This window comes from Anabrus simplex, chromosome 2 (genome assembly GCF_040414725.1).
Source record: "Anabrus simplex isolate iqAnaSimp1 chromosome 2, ASM4041472v1, whole genome shotgun sequence".
Taxonomy (NCBI): Eukaryota; Metazoa; Arthropoda; class Insecta; order Orthoptera; family Tettigoniidae; genus Anabrus; species Anabrus simplex.
The window spans coordinates 1,237,926,583-1,237,945,115 of record NC_090266.1 but is presented as its reverse complement, the minus strand read 5'-3'; the positions used below and the strand labels follow the sequence as shown (position 1 = coordinate 1,237,945,115).

At 38.1% G+C, this 18,533-nt stretch overlaps 1 protein-coding gene across 5 annotated transcripts in view; it reads left to right on the top strand.

Annotated features, from left to right (window-relative positions):
• The window catches only part of Pex23 (peroxin 23), a 986,852-nt gene that overhangs the window by 185,713 nt on the left and 782,606 nt on the right, over positions 1–18,533 (top strand). For all 5 annotated transcript variants that reach the window (XM_067142270.2, XM_067142269.2, XM_067142271.2 and 2 more), the window contains one exon: positions 5,224–5,316. In XM_067142270.2, the coding sequence (XP_066998371.2) occupies positions 5,224–5,316 (93 nt within the window). The remainder of the gene's footprint in view (positions 1–5,223; positions 5,317–18,533) is intronic.

Genomic DNA, 18,533 nt, shown 5'->3' with positions numbered 1-18,533 from the left:
GTTAAAATGTTCTTATTAAGAAAAAGTGCATGCTCTTATAAGGTCGTGTTAAAATTTTCAGTGTGCACCGTTATCCACTTGTCGTAATATCCTCTTGATGTTTCATTAGTTCGTTGTTCAACTGGGCAAAGAAGGCAACCATACCACTGAGACATATGCAATTACAGTAATCCTTATTGGCAGCAAACCAAATCATGAAATATCAGTTAATAATCATTCCTAGTCCAATTAGCAGACTTTTAACTTTTTGGTTTATATACCAGTGTTGAGATGCTGGCTATATGGTCTACTCATTACCAGGCCTAAATTATTAGTTATGTTGCCGGTGGTGAGAAATCAATAACGTGGATGGAAACTAAGGAACTCGAAAATATTTTTGAAGAATTCAATTAAAATTATTTTTTTTGGTTGCTGTAAGTTTATGTAAATTTTTTTGTGTTTTATTTGTTGTGAAATTTTGTGGATTTAAAGAATTTTCAGGACTCGCAGAAGAGACAATTATATTTAGTGTTTAAAAAAAAAGGGACATTGATTTTGGGGTATTGCCAAGACCTCCAGTAGTGTACATGTTGTAACCCATTTTTTGTATCACCCTGTAGTTGCCACGTAGAGGCTTCGATCACGAAATCGCTGAGTTTCGCAATCGAAACCTCTAGAATATATTTCCCACATTACCATATTAGGTAAGGTATTTTCATTGGCTGGAATAACAGCCATTCTGGTTGGTGAAAACTTCGGGTCGAATCATAGGGAGCTTCCCTGATTGGCTGTTTGAGTGTTTCTCAATTTCAGGCCTTTTTGGCTACTCGGTAGTAGCGGGGCTCTGTTCCGCATCTTTGTTTTTCGTACATCTTAACGATCGGACGCACTATAAGTTATATATAAAACAAGTCATGATGTAATAATCCAAAATAACAAACCTGAAGGAACAACATCAGCCGATGATACACCAGGAAAAACATTTTAAATTTCGACAACATACACATGACTACGCAGGGTTACCAACATGACAACTAGAGAAAGGATGTAAGGGAAGCAGGCCGGGAAGCCCTACAGAGGACGAGATCTTACGTGACGTTGTAGGGTTTACTCACAATAAAGAATTTTAACAAGGTAAAAAACACCAATTAAAATGATTACATTATCAATTAAGAAAAAGGTTAATTCGAACCACGAGGTTTCTATCAGTGGTTCTTCAGAAAATCAAATGGCAACACAATATTACGATACATTTAGGAAGGTGAGCATAACTTCGATAATGAAATTTACAAGGAAAATTGAACAGGGAATATGACATAATTTCAACCATCTTACAAGGCAAATAGAAAAGTTTACAAAGAAAGTAACAACGGAAATCTGAATTTAGCGCAGAGGCCTTTAGAGGTGGAGTCCTCTCCTAATAGACGTCAGCGAGGGATGCATAGCTCAACAGGTATACACTAAATTGACGCTGCATTACTGGAGGCAACCCGAATGGAAAAATTAAAATTTACATTTACACAAAAGGTTAATAAAAGGAATTGCCTCCAAAACAAAGGATATGCCTAGCTGACGAACTAAGGTATAACAAAACCAAAACGGTGAAAACCAGGGTCTAAGATAAACTCCAAACAAATGAATTTACATAATAATTTAACATTTGAGAAAAGAAAGCATGCTTACCCCGGGATGACTGGAGCCGCTGAGCGGACCACCTTACAAGGTGCGTCCGACCGTTAAGACGTACGAAAAACAAAGATGCGGAACAGAGCCCTCCCTACTACCGAGTAGCCAAAAAGGCCAGAAATTGAGAAACACTCAAACAGCCAATCAGGGAAGCTCCCTATGATTCGACCCGAAGTTTTCACCAACCAGAATGGCTGTTATTCCAGCCAATGAAAATACCTTACCTAATGTGGGAAATATATTCTAGAAGTTTCAGTTGCGAAACTGAGCGATTTCATGATCGAAGCCTCCACGTGGCAACTACAGGGTGATACAAAAAATGGGTTACAACATGTACACTACTGGAGGTCTTGGCAATACCCCAGAATCAAAGTCTCCTTTTTTTAAACACTAAATATAATTGTCTCTTCTGCGAGTCCTAAAAATTCTTTAAATCCACAAAATTTCACAACTAAAACACATAAAAATTTACATAAATTTACAGCAACAAAAAAAAGAAAATATTTAATTGAATTCTTCAAAAATGTTTTAGAGTTCCTTAGTTTCCATCCACGTTATTGATTTCTCACCACCAGCAACAAGTTAAGGGTTAACAATGAGAGCCTTGTGCCGAACCCCCTCCCCTACATATCTAACGCGATGTGAATAGATGCGCATATCGGGAGAATTGAGGTGCGGACCCCGATTAGGGAAGGCAGAAAGACAACCCTGAACTGAAGATGGCCCTCGTTATTAGTGAACAAGGATGATTATCCAAGACTACTATAAATAAAACGCTGAATAAACGTAAGGACAGGGTTTATTAATAAGGTTAGTATTTGAATCAAGAAGCATGAAAAGGAAGCCAATTGTACAAGACAAACCAATAAATAAAAACATGAACATACCTTCTGAAGCGTACCTCTCGGCATCGTCGAGTGAGCTCAACATAATTAATAATGAAACACTAAAAATATATTATTACCAGCTCACTGATTCAGTAACAACCTCGTTACAATTAGCATTCCAATCAAATTGCCGTGCGCACGGTAATATAAGCAGTATCCTTTTACGAGATTACATTATTCACACCACCGCTATTCACGCAACAACAATAGAAGAATGTCAGCCCACACGTCCAGAGAGATCAACATAAAAGCGGAAGAAATTAAAAGAAGGTATCAACAAGGCGCTGAGTACAGCATCTCTGGTCCAGAGGATTACAGGCATGCGCGATGACAGAAAATATGAAAATAGACGTGGCCGACAGGCGGCTGGGCCGAACCCAAAGTAAAGACTTGGACAAATAAATAACAATGCTGTACCAAGAAAAGAAAATAAGGTACAGGAACAGGATCAAAAAATTAAAATCATAATTTAAATAAACTAATCGATAGCCCATCTTTCACTTTGTTCAGACACCAACATTCATTCGAAACATTCACACGAGTTGCCAGTACACATCACATGACTCACTTTAACACAGTCCCAGGTCTTGCACATTTCAACAAGTAGCGTGCACTACGGGAGCACAATATAAATGTATATATATTTTTATATAATCAGGGGAAACAGGCAGAATCACGTACCAAAGCCCATCAAGCTCGAGCTTCGTACGACCCAAATGAAACTTTTAGTCGACACGAAAGTCATGGCTTCATAGATGGCGAAGTACAACAAAACGAAGTGCACCAAAATGCGATGAGTCGGAGACCAAAATTCCAGATGAACAGTAATCATAATAACAAGCACTGGCACTCACACAGGTCATTACACGCACCGAAGTACAAAGACGCACGTCGACCAGTTATCAAGGATTGTAAAAAAAAATGTTAACAAACATCGTGGTAATAAAGTAACAACTAAAAGCACATACCTGTTATATCCATACTTAACTTACGATATGAATGTAGTAAAAGCTCTTTTAAATAAGTTAAAAATCCACCTAAAACAGAGAAAGGCAATTCCAGACCGCCTTGGCTCCATTGTTAAATTATCTCGAGTAAGCAAGGCAAAGATATGCTTCAAAAGATAAAACCTAGTTGTCTCGTAAAAGAAAAGATCGTCAATACACGTCATGCAGAGTGCTGCGCTCTGAAGCGCACCGATGGATATACATAAGTTTTTTGAACTGAGGTCGACACAACTCATTTGCATAGTAAAACATTGCATTTGAGAAACATGCTAATGGAGCATGGTTCAGCCTCCGTGGCTCAGATGGCAGCGCGTCGGCTTCTCACCGCTGGATACCGTGGTTCAAATCCCGGTCACTCCAAGTGAGATTTGTGCTGGACAAAGCGGAGGCGGGACAGGTTTTTCTTTGGGTACTCCGGTTTTCCCTGTCATCTTTCGTTCCAGCAACTCTCTCCGTTATATTTTCATAGCATTTATCAGTCATTAATAAATCACTTTGAGAGTGGTGACCCCATCGTACTAATAGCCTATATAAGATTCATTCAGTACATCCCTGACCCAGTCCATGACTGGAAAACAGGTCGTAGGTGTTCATTTGCAGTTAACAATGTTTTGCTCATTGGCTTAGCTGCTGGCTTCCAACCCAGCAGGCTGAGGTTCAAAGGCTGGTTGATTCTGGTCGAGATTTTCATCTCGATAATCACGTGACGTCAAGAAGAGCAGCTAGTCTTAAACCCCCTGACCAAAACCAAAATGAGCCAAGGTGGCTCCAACGACCCCAGAAATAACTGGATAAGCTGAAGGAATTTTTTTAAGTTCACAATGAATTAAGTTGAAAACTAATGTAAATCTTACCTTTCATCAAAGCATCTGTTGAGTATGATGTCCAATGTTCTTGTTAGAAGTGTTGCAGCAGGGTAATAAATTCTGAACCACTCTAATCTTTGCCTCCTCCAGGCAAGTTTGGTTGTGCGGTTAGGGGCGGGCGGCTGTGAGCTTGCATCCGGGAGATAATGGGTTTGAATCCCTCTGTCGGCAGCCCTGAAGGTTGTTTCCCGTGGTTTCCCATTTTCACACCAGGCAAATGCTGGAGTTGTACCTTAATTAAGGCAACGGCCGCTTCCTACTAGCACCTAGGTCTTTCCTATCCCATCATGGCCATAAGACCTATCTGTGTCCGTGCGACGTAAAGCTACTAGCAAAAGAAAACAAGAAATCTTTGCCTCTGAAACTTCACTATCAGTCTTGGATTTCATTCTGCAGGACTTGAAGCGTACTTGTTCTTGTAGACTTTGTTTTAAAGTTCCCCACAAATAATTATTTGCTCCTAATATAAATAACACATTAATAACTGATAACTAACACAAATTATGTTCACCAATAAGTGCAACACTACTAATGTGAGTTCAACAAGAACTCCACTTGTAAACTAAACATTTGTTCCGTATACTTACCGCTAACCACGGCGGCACGCTCTGTCGGGAACAAAGCAAGCATTTCCCCAGTGCACCTGTGTGGCAGCACTAGTCTCTCCCTGTAAAACATGGCGAGGTGGCATTGTTAGAAAAGAAAGTTCTGTACTAGTGGCTTGTTTCATGCTTCTGTCACAGAGATATTTATTTCAAACTACTGAATGAACCTTGTAATTCCTATTTCTTGTTTCAGGAACCATTCATTGACGTTGCTGTTGGTGGTCAGAATGTTCCTGGAGGAAATCCAGGGACTTTACTGGTGTGGGCTATAACTGCTCATGGAAGGGTAAGTAGTATTCTTTTGTGCTTGCCAACACTGCATTTATATTAAAACTGAAAATAATAATTACATCTGAGTTTATGCAGAATTTTGATTTGTTGATTCAAGTCTGTGTAATACCTGGTGAGAAGCAAAGGACCTAACACACCTGAAAATAGAGCTTAAAGTACTGAAACCTTGGCCTGTTATAATTTCTTGTTCTTGTTCTTTATGTCTGTTCCTGACTCTTGTATTGAACTATTCAAGTCTTGTAAAAAATGTGTGTACCTGGTTGAGTGATGTGGCCAATGTTGTGGGATCAAATCTCAACTTAGTCAGCTGGGCTGAGTTGCTCAGTCAGTAGAATGCTGAGGTCAGTCCGGTGGTATGTGAAGGTGTTCAAATCATAGTGACCATGTTGTGGAGAGTAAGGGAAAATCAGGGAAATAGACAAAAAAAATTGGAAAGTCAGGGAAATCTTCCCCAAGGATGGATTTGAGGGGATATTTTTAGGCTCTAGTGTGTTGTAACCCAGGCAATTGTAGCATTTCTTTCAGGTATTTTTTCACAAGAAGTACATAACAATTGTACAGTTTTTGTTGTGACCTAGTGCCATTTCTTTCAACCATTTTTATGTTCTTTTTTATTTCAGTTCTAGGATGCTTTCTTGAAACTCATGACAATGGCTAACAAGCAGTGTACGTTTAATAAAATTTGGCTAGACAGTAAAATGTTAAGTCATTACTTTCATTTTTAGTCCCTATTGAAAATAGCGATCTCACTTAATTTACACAAGGTATACATTTATTATTCAACCTATTCAATACATACAGTAGCACGTTATGTGGTTAATTAGACATAAAAGATGTGAATATTATGGACATGTTTCACCCTTCTTATTGGGCATCATCAGCATATTAACTAATCTTAAAACAAACATTTTTAAAAACACGATAACATTTATGGTTTATAAGAATTGAGCTAAGGTTTGTTATGATATTAAAATTTATGGAACAGTGGTTAAAAAATATGATATTGGGAAGTACAAGCACTTGTTAAAATTATTGTAGACTAATTTAAAATCTTGTCTAAAAAGTATTTGTATCGATATAAAGTTCTAAAAAAAGTGGCGTGTATCTGGAACTGAAATGGACCCTCTTTGTTGTGAAAGTCAGCCTATATTTGCTGCGGTAGCTGCTAATGTAGGTCAGAGGGTGAATTTGGTTTGTATTATACGTTCCAACATTAAAAGATAGGTTAAGAAAAGGCGAATGTTACGATGTATCTTTAGTAAGTTGATTAGTTTAAGATACTCTCTGATATAACCGCTGCGAAAGTTTACTGGTTGGAGCTGCTATGAGGAGAGATTATATCAGTATTTGAAGGTTATACTTGATTTTCACATAAAAGTGTAGTCTTCTAGAAGATGAAGGAACATCGATGTATAGAGTGTCATTAAACTGCAAAAGAACAAAAAGACGTATTTGACGTGTGTGTTTAAAACTTATGTAAATGTCCAATATTGTGTGTTATGTAAAGTGGGTACTTACTCAAACGCCGTATGTATATCTATCTTGTTGTGTTAGCAGCATTGGTCTGTCTGGAGTTCCTACTTCGCGTGTTGTAAGGATGTGACGGAGGGAGGGAGGCCATGGTGAGGGGGAGCGGAATTGGGCGGAGCATTATATGTTGGTGTCAATGAGGGAGGGGGACTGTTTGGAGCGGCAAGTGCAGGCTTAGTATTCAGGGGGGATAAGTGGAGTTGTTGATACGACGAATTTAAATGTTCGTGGGATCTTGTTTTGCTTTGGATTGACTGTTTCTAGTAACTTAGGCGTTAACATATATAAGGGACTCTTAACTTCCGTATCGTCATTAAGGTTGTGATCTTTATTAAATGTTTTTTCCAGAAAAATATATATGTCACAGGAGAACAATATAGTGGAAGTGGAAAGTGTTTTTGAAGACTTTATTTGTAAAGTATGATATAATGTTTTGACCTAACCTGTACTGTGTAATATTTGTAACATATGTATTTGTAAATAGTAGATTTCTATTCTGTACTTACTGGAAGTATCTAGAAAATTGTTGAACAGGGTGTGTGCCTTTTGTGGGTTATGTTTTCTAGAAGGAATTTTCTAACTATTCTGGAAATGGAAGATTCGCGAACGTTTGTATTCGAGAATGTTAGTTAAAGTTCGCGACGAGAGTAGGAATTGTGATTGGTAAACCTAGGAGGGGAGGGGCGGACTCGTACAACCTGATTGGCTACTCCAAGGCCAGAGTTTTCCTATATATAGTGAGCGAGGCTGCGTTCGCAATTATTCGGTCTTGTCTTGGCCTGATCTGCCTTTAGTCTGTGTTGGTCTGCGACGCCTCGCTTCCGGGATGGCGCACCTGCGGGTAAGCACTCTTACTTTCCATTCCGGTTAAAATTTCCGTAATGTTTGGTTGCTATTTCGTATAGGAGTCTGCGCTAGCCTAACCTAGATTCGCCAAATTAATTATTCACGACGCCTTAGCTTTTCTGCTGGGGTTCCCTGTTTGTTTTCGAGGCATTCCCATTTCTTATTTCACTAAATATGTAGATTGAGATTTAATACATTTACCTTGGGGTTTGCCTCTTGTAGTTCAGCGTTGCTTGATATACGCTAGAGTTTAGGAGAGTACATTCACTTCACTATCAATTGTAATTGTTTTTACGTTGCTTTTAACCTACTAAATTGCATTGTACTACTGGATTTGTAACTAGTTGTATAGTTGGTTTGAAGTTTGAAACTCGTAGTGAAGCCCATTATCAAAGAATCTTTAAGTTATGTGTATCACGGAGCTTATAGTTCGTAAGTTGTTATTTGGTGGATTTTGTTCGGAATGTATTTGTAAAATTTCACTTGTAAATAATGTTTGTCAAATTTAAGGATTACGGCGATTTATTTTGGAATCTGCAATCTAAGACATGTCCATGCCCTCGGTAGGTCCTGCCTGTTTCCACTTTCCTGGTTTATTATCCACTAGTTGGCCCTACTGATATTTCGTATTATGTTGTTGTTGGCTGAGACCTGCGTAGGCCAGCTGATGTTCCTCTGTGTGTATGGTGTTTCCTGATAGTGGTGTAGTTGCTCTTACTTCCCTCCTTTACTGTGTTTAGTACTTGTTTGTGTAACCACCGTAGTTAAGGTTACAATATTTATTCTCTAATTCATTTAGAAGTTTACCCTTATTAGTATTCCTGATTATTGAGAGATCCTTTTCTATTGAAGTAAAATGGTGACCTGTTTCCTACATGTGCATACTCATTGCTGAATATTTATTGTGCTTATGTGCATTGAAGTGTTCCACGTATCTTATAAGGAAGCTTCGTCCAGTCTGACCAACGTATGAAAATCCACACTGAGAACATGTTAACCTGTACACTCCTGAGCCTGAATATTTACTGTTGTTATTATTATTATTATTATTATTATTATTATTATTATTATTATTATTATTATTATTATTATTATTATTATTATTATTGATTTTATTATAATTGAAAAATGTTTTGTTTTGTGTTGGTTGTTTTGAAGGCTATGTTCATGTTATATTTGTTGAAAGTGTTAGCAATTTGGTGGATAGCTGTGTTTCTATATGTAAAAGTAGTGTATTTAGTTCTTTTAGGTTTGTCTGGTATAAGGTTTGTGGATAACTTGTTTTTAATCTTATGAAGTAGGCGGTTTACCATTTCGATCTTATAACCATTAATTTTGGCAAGATTCCTTATGTAATTTAATTCTGTTTTTAAGTTTGTAGGGGATAATGGGATTCTTAAAGCTATATATATCAGACTATAAAAAGATGCCTGTTTATGAGAACGGGGGTGTAGTGAGGAATTATTTATGGTTACGGACGAGTGTGTAGGCTTTCTATGAATCTGAAACTCAACGGAGTTATTAGTCCGGGTGACTTATGTCTAGGAATTTTAAGGAGCCTTTGTCTTCGTCTTCCTTAGTGCAATTTACGTTAGGGTTGATGTTATTTAAGCTTTCTAATACTTTATGGCTATTGGTGACATTTTTATCAATTGTTACAAACGTGTCATCCACGTACCTCGACCACAAACAAATCCCTTTAATATTGGCTTTGATTTTTGCGTGTCCATGTAAATATCAGCTAGTATGCCCAAAATTGGGTCTCCCATCGCTAGGCCGTTTTGTTTATAGATTTTCTTATTGAAAGTGATGTAGTTGTTGTCTAAAATAAAATTTAATAGTGTAATGAATTAGTCGGTGTCCATTTTACTGAGGCCACTATGTTTACAGATGTTATTATAGATAAGGTTGATAGTGTCTCTGGTCGGGATGTTTGTGTACATGTTAACCACGTCAAAGGAGCATATTGTATGATGAGGCTGTAGGTTGAACTTATTTAGGGTCTCACAAAAATCAATGGAATTCTTTAAAGGTTGCTTGTTATTAAATGTATAATATCTCTTAAGGAAGCCATGAATATATTTCGAAACTTTATAGGTTGGACTGTTACGGCAGTTGATGATGGGACGTATTGGGATGTCATTCTTGTGTATATTAGGAAGGGCTCTTGCTACTGCTGGGATTCATGTTTGTGAGTATTTGCTGTTCTTGTTCGTTAAAAAGAAATGTAGATTTCTTAAGTAAGATCTTTAAATTACGTTGTATTTTTGCTATCGGGTCCTTATTAACCAACGTGTAACTATTACTATTAAAAAAGTCATCTGTTTTTTGAATATATGTTTCTTTATCTAGTAGAACTATTGAGCCTCCTTTTTCAGCTTTAGTTACAATGCTGCTGTTATTATCTATCTTGGTTTTTATGTTTTGTATTAATGTGTGTTGTTTAGGATCACATTTAGTGTTCAGGTCTTCTGCTAATCTTGGAAGTTTTTTCTTTAAATCTGTTCTAATGTCGTTTTGTATTTCATAAGGTAGTTTGGAAATGTTGGTTTCTATTTCGGCTACTGTATTTATGATGTCTACCTCTTTATTCTTGTTAGGCCAATTATATTTGGGGCCCTTGTTCAAAAGCTCTATCTCTTTATCTGAAAACTGTGTGTCCATCAAATTTACTACTGTAGGAGTGTCGGTATGTGATGGATTTATCTTCTGTTTGTCTGTATTTTGCTTAAAATGTTGTGTTTGGGATATTCTTAATTGCATTAGTTTTTTGTCTAGTGTTGCCTGTTTCTTATCCATCAAATGTGTCAGTTTGTTGTCTACATGTTGGAACGATTTCCATTCGCATGGGACTAATTCTTGGGCTACTGTTAAATGTGTTCTATATAACTGTAGGTTCAATTGGGCTTTCTTTTGGTACTTTGTTTTGATTTCATTCCTTAACCAGATGTCGTTTAGTCTATTTTGAACTCTGTGTGCATTTGTATTATTTAAATTCTTTCTTTGTGTTGATTTCAAGAATTTCGGGATCAATTTCAATTTTAACTTTTTTTTTTTTTTTAGGAAATCTGTATCCTTGTTTAATTTACATATTTTTGTTTTAAGATTGAGAAATTTGTTCAGTTGACATTTTGCCTGGTTGGCTACTATGTTACAAGTCAGGAGTGTACAGGTTAACATGTTCTCAGTGTGGATTTTCATACGTTGGTCAGACTGGACGAAGCTTCCTTATAAGATATGTGGAACACTTCAATGCAGATAAGCACAATAAATATTCAGCAATGAGTATGCACATGTAGGAAACAGGTCACCATTTTACTTCAATAGAAAAGGATCTCTCAATAATCAGGAATACTAATAAGGGTAAACTTCTAAATGAATTAGAGAATAAATATTGTAACCTTAACTACGGTGGTTACACAAACAAGTACTAAACACAGTAAAGGAGGGAAGTAAGAGCAACTACACCACTATCAGGAAACACCATACACACAGAGGAACATCAGCTGGCCTACGCAGGTCTCAGCCAACAACAACATAATACAAAATATCAGTAGGGCCAACTAGTGGATAATAAACCAGGAAAGTGGAAACAGGCAGGACCTACCGAGGGTATGGACATGGCTTAGATTGCAGATTCCAAAATAAATCACCGTGATCCTTAAATTTGACAAACATTATTTACAAGTGAAATTTTACAAATACATTCCGAACAAAATCCACCAAATAACAACTTACGAACTATAAGCTCCGTGATACACGTATCTTAAAGATTCTTTGATAATGGGCTTCACTACGAGTTTCAAACTTCAAACCAACTATACAACTAGTTACAAATCCAGTAGTACAATGCAAGTTAGTAGGTTAAAAGCAACGTAAAAACAATTACAATTGATAGTGAAGTGAATGTACTCTCCTAAACTCTAGCGTATATCAAGCAACGCTGAACTACAAGAGGCAAACCCCAAGGTAAATGTATTAAATCTCAATCTACATATTTAGTGAAATAAGAAATGGGAATGCCTCGAAAACAAACAGGGAACCCCAGCAGAAAAGCTAAGGCGTCGTGAATAATTAATTTGGCGAATCTAGGTTAGGCTAGCGCAGACTCCTATACGAAATAGCAACCAAACATTACGGAAATTTTAACCGGAATGGAAAGTAAGAGTGCTTACCCGCAGGTGCGCCATCCCGGAAGCGAGGCGTCGCAGACCAACACAGACTAAAGGCAGATCAGGCCAAGACAAGACCGAATAATTGCGAACGCAGCCTCGCTCACTATATATAGGAAAACTCTGGCCTTGGAGTAGCCAATCAGGTTGTACGAGTCCGCCCCTCCCCTCCTAGGTTTACCAATCACAATTCCTACTCTCGTCGCGAACTTTAACTAACATTCTCGAATACAAACGTTCGCGAATCTTCCATTTCCAGAATAGTTAGAAAATTCCTTCTAGAAAACATAACCCACAAAAGGCACACACCCTGTTCAACAATTTTCTAGATACTTCCAGTAAGTACAGAATAGAAATCTACTATTTACAAATACATATGTTACAAATATTACACAGTACAGGTTAGGTCAAAACATTATATCATACTTTACAAATAAAGTCTTCAAAAACACTTTCCACTTCCACTATATTGTTCTCCTGTGACATATATATTTTTCTGGACAAAACATTTAATAAAGATCACAACCTTAACAACGATACGGAAGTTAAGAGTCCCTTATATATGTTAACGCCTAAGTTACTAGAAACAGTCAATCCAAAGCAAAACAAGATCCCATGAACATTTAAATTCGTCATATCAACAACTCCACTTATCCCCCCTGAATACTAAGCCTGCACTTGCCCCCCCAAACAGTCCCCCTCCCTCATTGACACCAACATATAATGCTCCGCCCAATTCCGCTCCCCCTCACCATGGCCTCCCTCCCTCCATCACATCCTTACAACACGCGAAGTATGAACTCCAGACAGACCAACGCTGCTAACACAACAAGATAGATATACATACGGCGTTTGAGTAAGTACCCACTTTACATAACACACAATATTGGACATTTACATAAGTTTTAAACACACACGTCAAATACGTCTTTTTGTTCTTTTGCAGTTTAATGACACTCTATACATCGATGTTCCTTCATCTTCTAGAAGACTACACTTTTATGTGAAAATCAAGTATAACCTTCAAATACTGATATAATCTCTCCTCATAGCAGCTCCAACCAGTAAACTTTCGCAGCGGTTATATCAGAGAGTATCTTAAACTAATCAACTTACTAAAGATACATCGTAACATTCGCCTTTTCTTAACCTATCTTTTAATGTTGGAACGTATAATACAAACCAAATTCACCCTCTGACCTACATTAGCAGCTACCGCAGCAAATATAGACTGACTTTCACAACAAAGAGGGTCCATTTCAGTTCCAGATACACGCCGTTTTTTAGAACTTTATATCGATACAAATACTTTTTAGACAAGATTTTAAATTAGTCTACAATAATTTTAACAAGTGCTTGTACTTCCCAATATCATATTTTTTAAACACTGTTCCATAAATTTTATTATCATAACAAACCTTAGCTCAATTCTTATAAACCATAAATGTTATCGTGTTTTTAAAAATGTTTGTTTTAAGATTAGTTAATATGTTACCAAGCTCGATAGCTGCAGTCACTTAAGTGCGGCCAGTATCCAGTATTCGGGAGATAGTAGGTTCGAACCCCACTGTCGGCAGTCCTGAAAATGGTTTTCTCTGGTATCCCATTTTCACACCAGGCAAATGCTGGGGCTGTACCTTAAGGCCACGGCCGATTCCTTCCCACTCCTAGCCCTTTCCTGTCCCATCATCGCCACAAGACATATCTGTGTCGGTGCGACGTAAAGCAACTGGCAAAAAAAAAAATTAATATGCTGATGATGCCCAATAAGAAGGGTGAAACATGTCCATAATATTCACATCTTTTATGTCTAATTAACCACATAACGTGGTACTGTATGTATTGAATAGGTTGAATAATAAATGTATACCTTGTGTAAATTAAGTGAGTAAAGTGTTTCCCGAACTGAGTGGTTGGTTGGACATATTGGTAAATGATGCAACTTCAGCATATTGTAAAGTGTGTTGTAAATCATTCAAACTTAGTAATATGCACAAACAAGCAGTCACTTCTCATGCTAAAGGACCTACTCATATAAAATACATGAAAGCTAAGTCTTCCCAGCCATCAGTGTCTTTCTTTACAAAGAATACCTCTACTCCTTTGCCTGCTGTCATTTCTTGATGGATGCAGTACTTTTTCATCCATCAGTTGGCACAGGCCACAGTAAAGTGTAGCTTCTACCGAGGTCCCGGTCTCATCCATGGCTGTGACTATATGAAAGCTGCTGTGGTATGGGTAGTGCTGAGTAATGACATTCAGAGCATGACTAGTGCATCTGAGTGTTATGAATGGTGCTCTTCATAGGGTCAGTCGTGCTGCAATAGTACTTTCTGATCCAGTGAGGAAAGCAATGGCAAACTACCTCACTCCTCATCTTGCCTAGTGCGCCTCATTTTGGTGCTGCCATTGGTTTTTGGTGTTTCCTTATAACCGCGTAACCTTTGGTGGTGCTATTTGAGGATCCAACCAGCCTCTGGGCTGATGACCTAACAGACAGACATATAGCAAAACATACACAATAAACTGGAAAATATGCACTATCAAAATTCAGTTCCTTTTGAAACATTGTACGACGACTAATTTCTCCAGATTGTCTTGAATTAAGCTCATCCATTTATCTGTCAGCACCTTCTTAACTCTTTCCAGTCTAAGCTCGCAGCTGCCGAAATTACGTTCAGGGCGCGCTGCGGGCATAGCCCGTAGTAAGGTTTGACAATTCGCTAAAAATCGAGAACGAGCTATGCACGCATTCTGGTGGTTACATCGTGTTTCTTCACGTATTAGTTACGAGAGTATTTAAGCAGATGGCAGAGAATTTACGATATTTTTGAACATCATGCATCAGTATGTTGTCACTCAGTGAGCTCTAAGACACGGTTTCTCGCGGCAAACATGTGCTTAACGAAAGTGATTTTTTTCGATATTTTATGATATATTTATGATATATGATATAGAACAAATGCCTGGAAAAAGTGGAACTCGACCCGAAGGTCTGAAGATTTTGATGTGTTCCGTGAAGCTCGAAAAGAAACAGCCAGAACCTTCCGAAGGGTCAAGCGACTATATGAGAAACAGCAGTTAGAACAAATCGATCACGATTTCCGGAAAAACAATTCCAGAGACTTCTATCAAACATTCAAGACTAATTTGAGAGGGTACCAAGCCCCCAGCCTTTGTTGGAAAGCTAGGCTTGACCAACAAAGAAAACTGTACGATCATATCTCGGTACTTTGAAAACCTTCTTAATTGTGATGAACCAAAAGAAAGATTCCCTGTGTGCGACCCGATCCACAAATTACCCAACTCAACCCCTCCTTGTAAAGAGGAGATCAAACAGATTATAAACAGCTTAAAGAATAATAAGGCAGCTGGTGAAGATTCGATAGTGGCAGAACTACTGAAGCTGGCAAATGATGAAACTCTAGATGTACTAGTCAAGCTTTTTGAAGATATCTGGAGAACTGGGGTGATACCAACTGAATGGCTGTCAGCACTAATCCACCCTTTGCACAAGAAAGGTGATAAAAAGAATGTCAACAACTATAGGGGCATCTCATTAGTATCTGTTCCCTATAAGATTTTCTCCAAAGCAGTTCAGAACCGAATTGAAGCTCACCTTGACCAACAGATTGGGGAATATCAGGCTGGCTTCAGAAAAAGCCGTTCGTGCCCAGAACAGATATTTAACCTGAAGAGCATCATAAGGTACAAGAAGACAGGAGGACACAGTTACGTGGTTGTGTTTGTTGACTTTCAGAAAGCATATGACTCCATTGACCGCGAGTCATTAATGAATATTTTGGAAGAGTTTGGAGTGGACGATATGTCAAGAAATTTGATCAAACAAACTCTAACCAACACAGTGTCGAAGGTAAAATTTATGGGTGAGATCTCAGAACCGTTTACAATCAGAACGGGTGTCAGACAGGGAGATGGACTATCCCCACTCCTCTTCAACTGTGTTTTGGAAAAAGTCATTCGAGAGTGGAGGAAGTTGTTAGACCAAGAAGAAACAAAGGAAGATCAGTTCAGACTTGGTCCTAAGCACAAAGGGGTGTACGTTGACTGCCTGGCCTTTGCGGATGATCTGGCCATTTTTGCTAACAACATAGATTCAGCAGTCAACAAGATCAATAGGCTGTCAGAAGTTGCTGAAAAGGTAGGACTCCAGATTTCTATTCCAAAGACAAAATATATGACAAACATCTGTGATGGACCAGAATGGATTATCACTAATCTTGGAAAAATCGGTCGAGTCAAGAATTTCAGATATCTTGGTGAAGTCATCCAGCAGAATGGATTAGAAGAGGAAGCAATCAATGTCAGGATGAGGAAGTTAGACCAGGCATACCAAATGACAAAGAATATCTATAATAAAAAGTCTATGAGTATAGGGGCCAAGTTCCGACACTATAACACAGTTGTAAAACCTGAGGGATTATATGCATCTGAAACTTTGACCTTAAGTTGTAAAGGTCAAGCTGATCGGCTGGAAAAAAGAGAGCGCAGGATACTAAGAAAAATCCTAGGTAATAGGTGGGTTGATGGACAGTGGCGAATGAGACCAAATGAGGATTTGTACAGCAAGACAGAACCTCTCACAGCGTCAATTAAGAAGAGACGGCTATTATTTTACGGTCATCTCTTGAGGATGACTGATGGTCGGCTAACAAAAAGAATATGGAATTTTATTCAATCTAAGGCAACAAGGCCGAGATGGTTCCAGGAATGCGAAAAAGATCTGATGCAGATTGGTATTTCAGACCAAGAAATTCATGACAGGAGCACATTCAGAAGATTGGTGAACAACTATCAAGGTTTCCAAATGGCATCAACTTCCAGAAGACAGAAAGGACCTTTGTCTGATGAGCATAAACAGGCACTCGTCGCTGGGCTCAGAAGATACTGGCAGGAAGTCAAAGCCGGAACAAGAACAAGACCTAGACACTGAAATGAAGTTGGTTGTTACCACGCAGTCCATAGAGGCTCAACTCGATGTATAAAAAAGAAAATTATAGTTTTATGCGTAAATGAACATATTATTGACATATGAATTCGAAACAACTTCTTGCATTTCATTATGATTGGAGTTCGTTTTACGGCCTAGCGAATGTTCCCGTGTTTATCATATTTGCGTGAATACGTAAGATTGTCTACATATTAGTAAAGTTGTCTGTTTAGAAGTCTTATTTTCTCATTCTCAGAAGTCTTTTGTGGTAAATGGAACAATTACATTTGAGTAAGTTTTAACAAAATTTATGAATTAAAATAAAATTTCGTAATAGTTCCCATTTTCATTTTTGTAATTATTACTATTATTATTATTATTGAACAATTATTATTTTGATATCGTACTCATTATTGTTGTTGTTTTGTAATTGCAATGCACATTTTATATTAGCGAAATAGGGTAAATATAACTGTATTTCAGAAAACTGTACTTGCTTAGTTATCCATCAGACCTTTCCTCCATTTGCAAAACGTGGTATAATATATAAACAATTTTAACATCTCAAGTGATAGTTGACATCATACAAACAGCGTTCATCAAAACTAGATGCTCAAACAAGCACAAAGAAAAAAGAATCATGCCAATATTTCCTCCAGGTACAGAGATATAATATTTTAAATATCCTTAAAAATGCCCAGTCCAGAACGTTTGTTAGGGATATTAAGGCCCAGACTGGAATGGGTTAAGCTCGGAAAATGATCTTTCTGCGTCGCAAGAAGTGACAGGTGCATACTTAAATGAAGACGTTTGGGACAAAGTGAGGTCAAATTGTACATCTTTTGCATTTTTACCACTATATGTCTTATACAGGGTGAAGCGAAATTCGCGCACTTGGGTGTCGCAGTGCGACTCCTCACATGCCAGCAATAAAAAAATGTCTCTCACGAAAGTTCGTCCTGCGAGTATATCCAGGAGAAAAATGTTGTTGAAGAGTGGCGATCTGGCAACACTGTAACCACATGTAGGGTAACTACCTCTGTCAGCACATATTTGTCATGCTGTACAGTTGGTGCAGTGGATAGAGTTTTGGGTTAGCATGCAGGAGGTCGAGTGGTCGATCCTGGGTTGTGCCGTATGTTTTTATTTTGTAAATGTAGTCCAGGTGGTATGATATCTGGCATCTTAATCGTCAACAGTGATTGCAGCGGGTCCTCTAGAAACCATTTGCACTTACATACTACGATCCTAGAAATGGACGAACGTTCGTTTTCATTGGTCACCTTTGAAAGACGCCCTTTCCATGTTGTGGGCGTGAATTTATTCGCACCACTTCATCTACTAGATGCATTACAATGTGTTCACCCGTTACTAGATTTTCTAAATGTAGGATACATGTGACCTAAGAAACGGTGTTTTACTGTATTACAGTATGTAATGTCCGATAGAAATTAGCAAATAAAAAAAGCGCCTCAACCCAGGATCGAACCGTTGACCTCCTGCATGCTAACCCAAAACTCTATCCACTGCACCAACTGTACCGCACGACTAATAAGTGCTGTCAGTGGCAGTTACCCTACGTGTGGTTACAGTGTTGCCAAATTGCCACTCCTCAACGTTCTTTTTCTGCTGGATATACTCGCAGGACGATCTTTTGTGAGAGACATTTTTTTATTGCTGGCATGTGAGGAGTCGCGCTGCGACGCCCAGGTG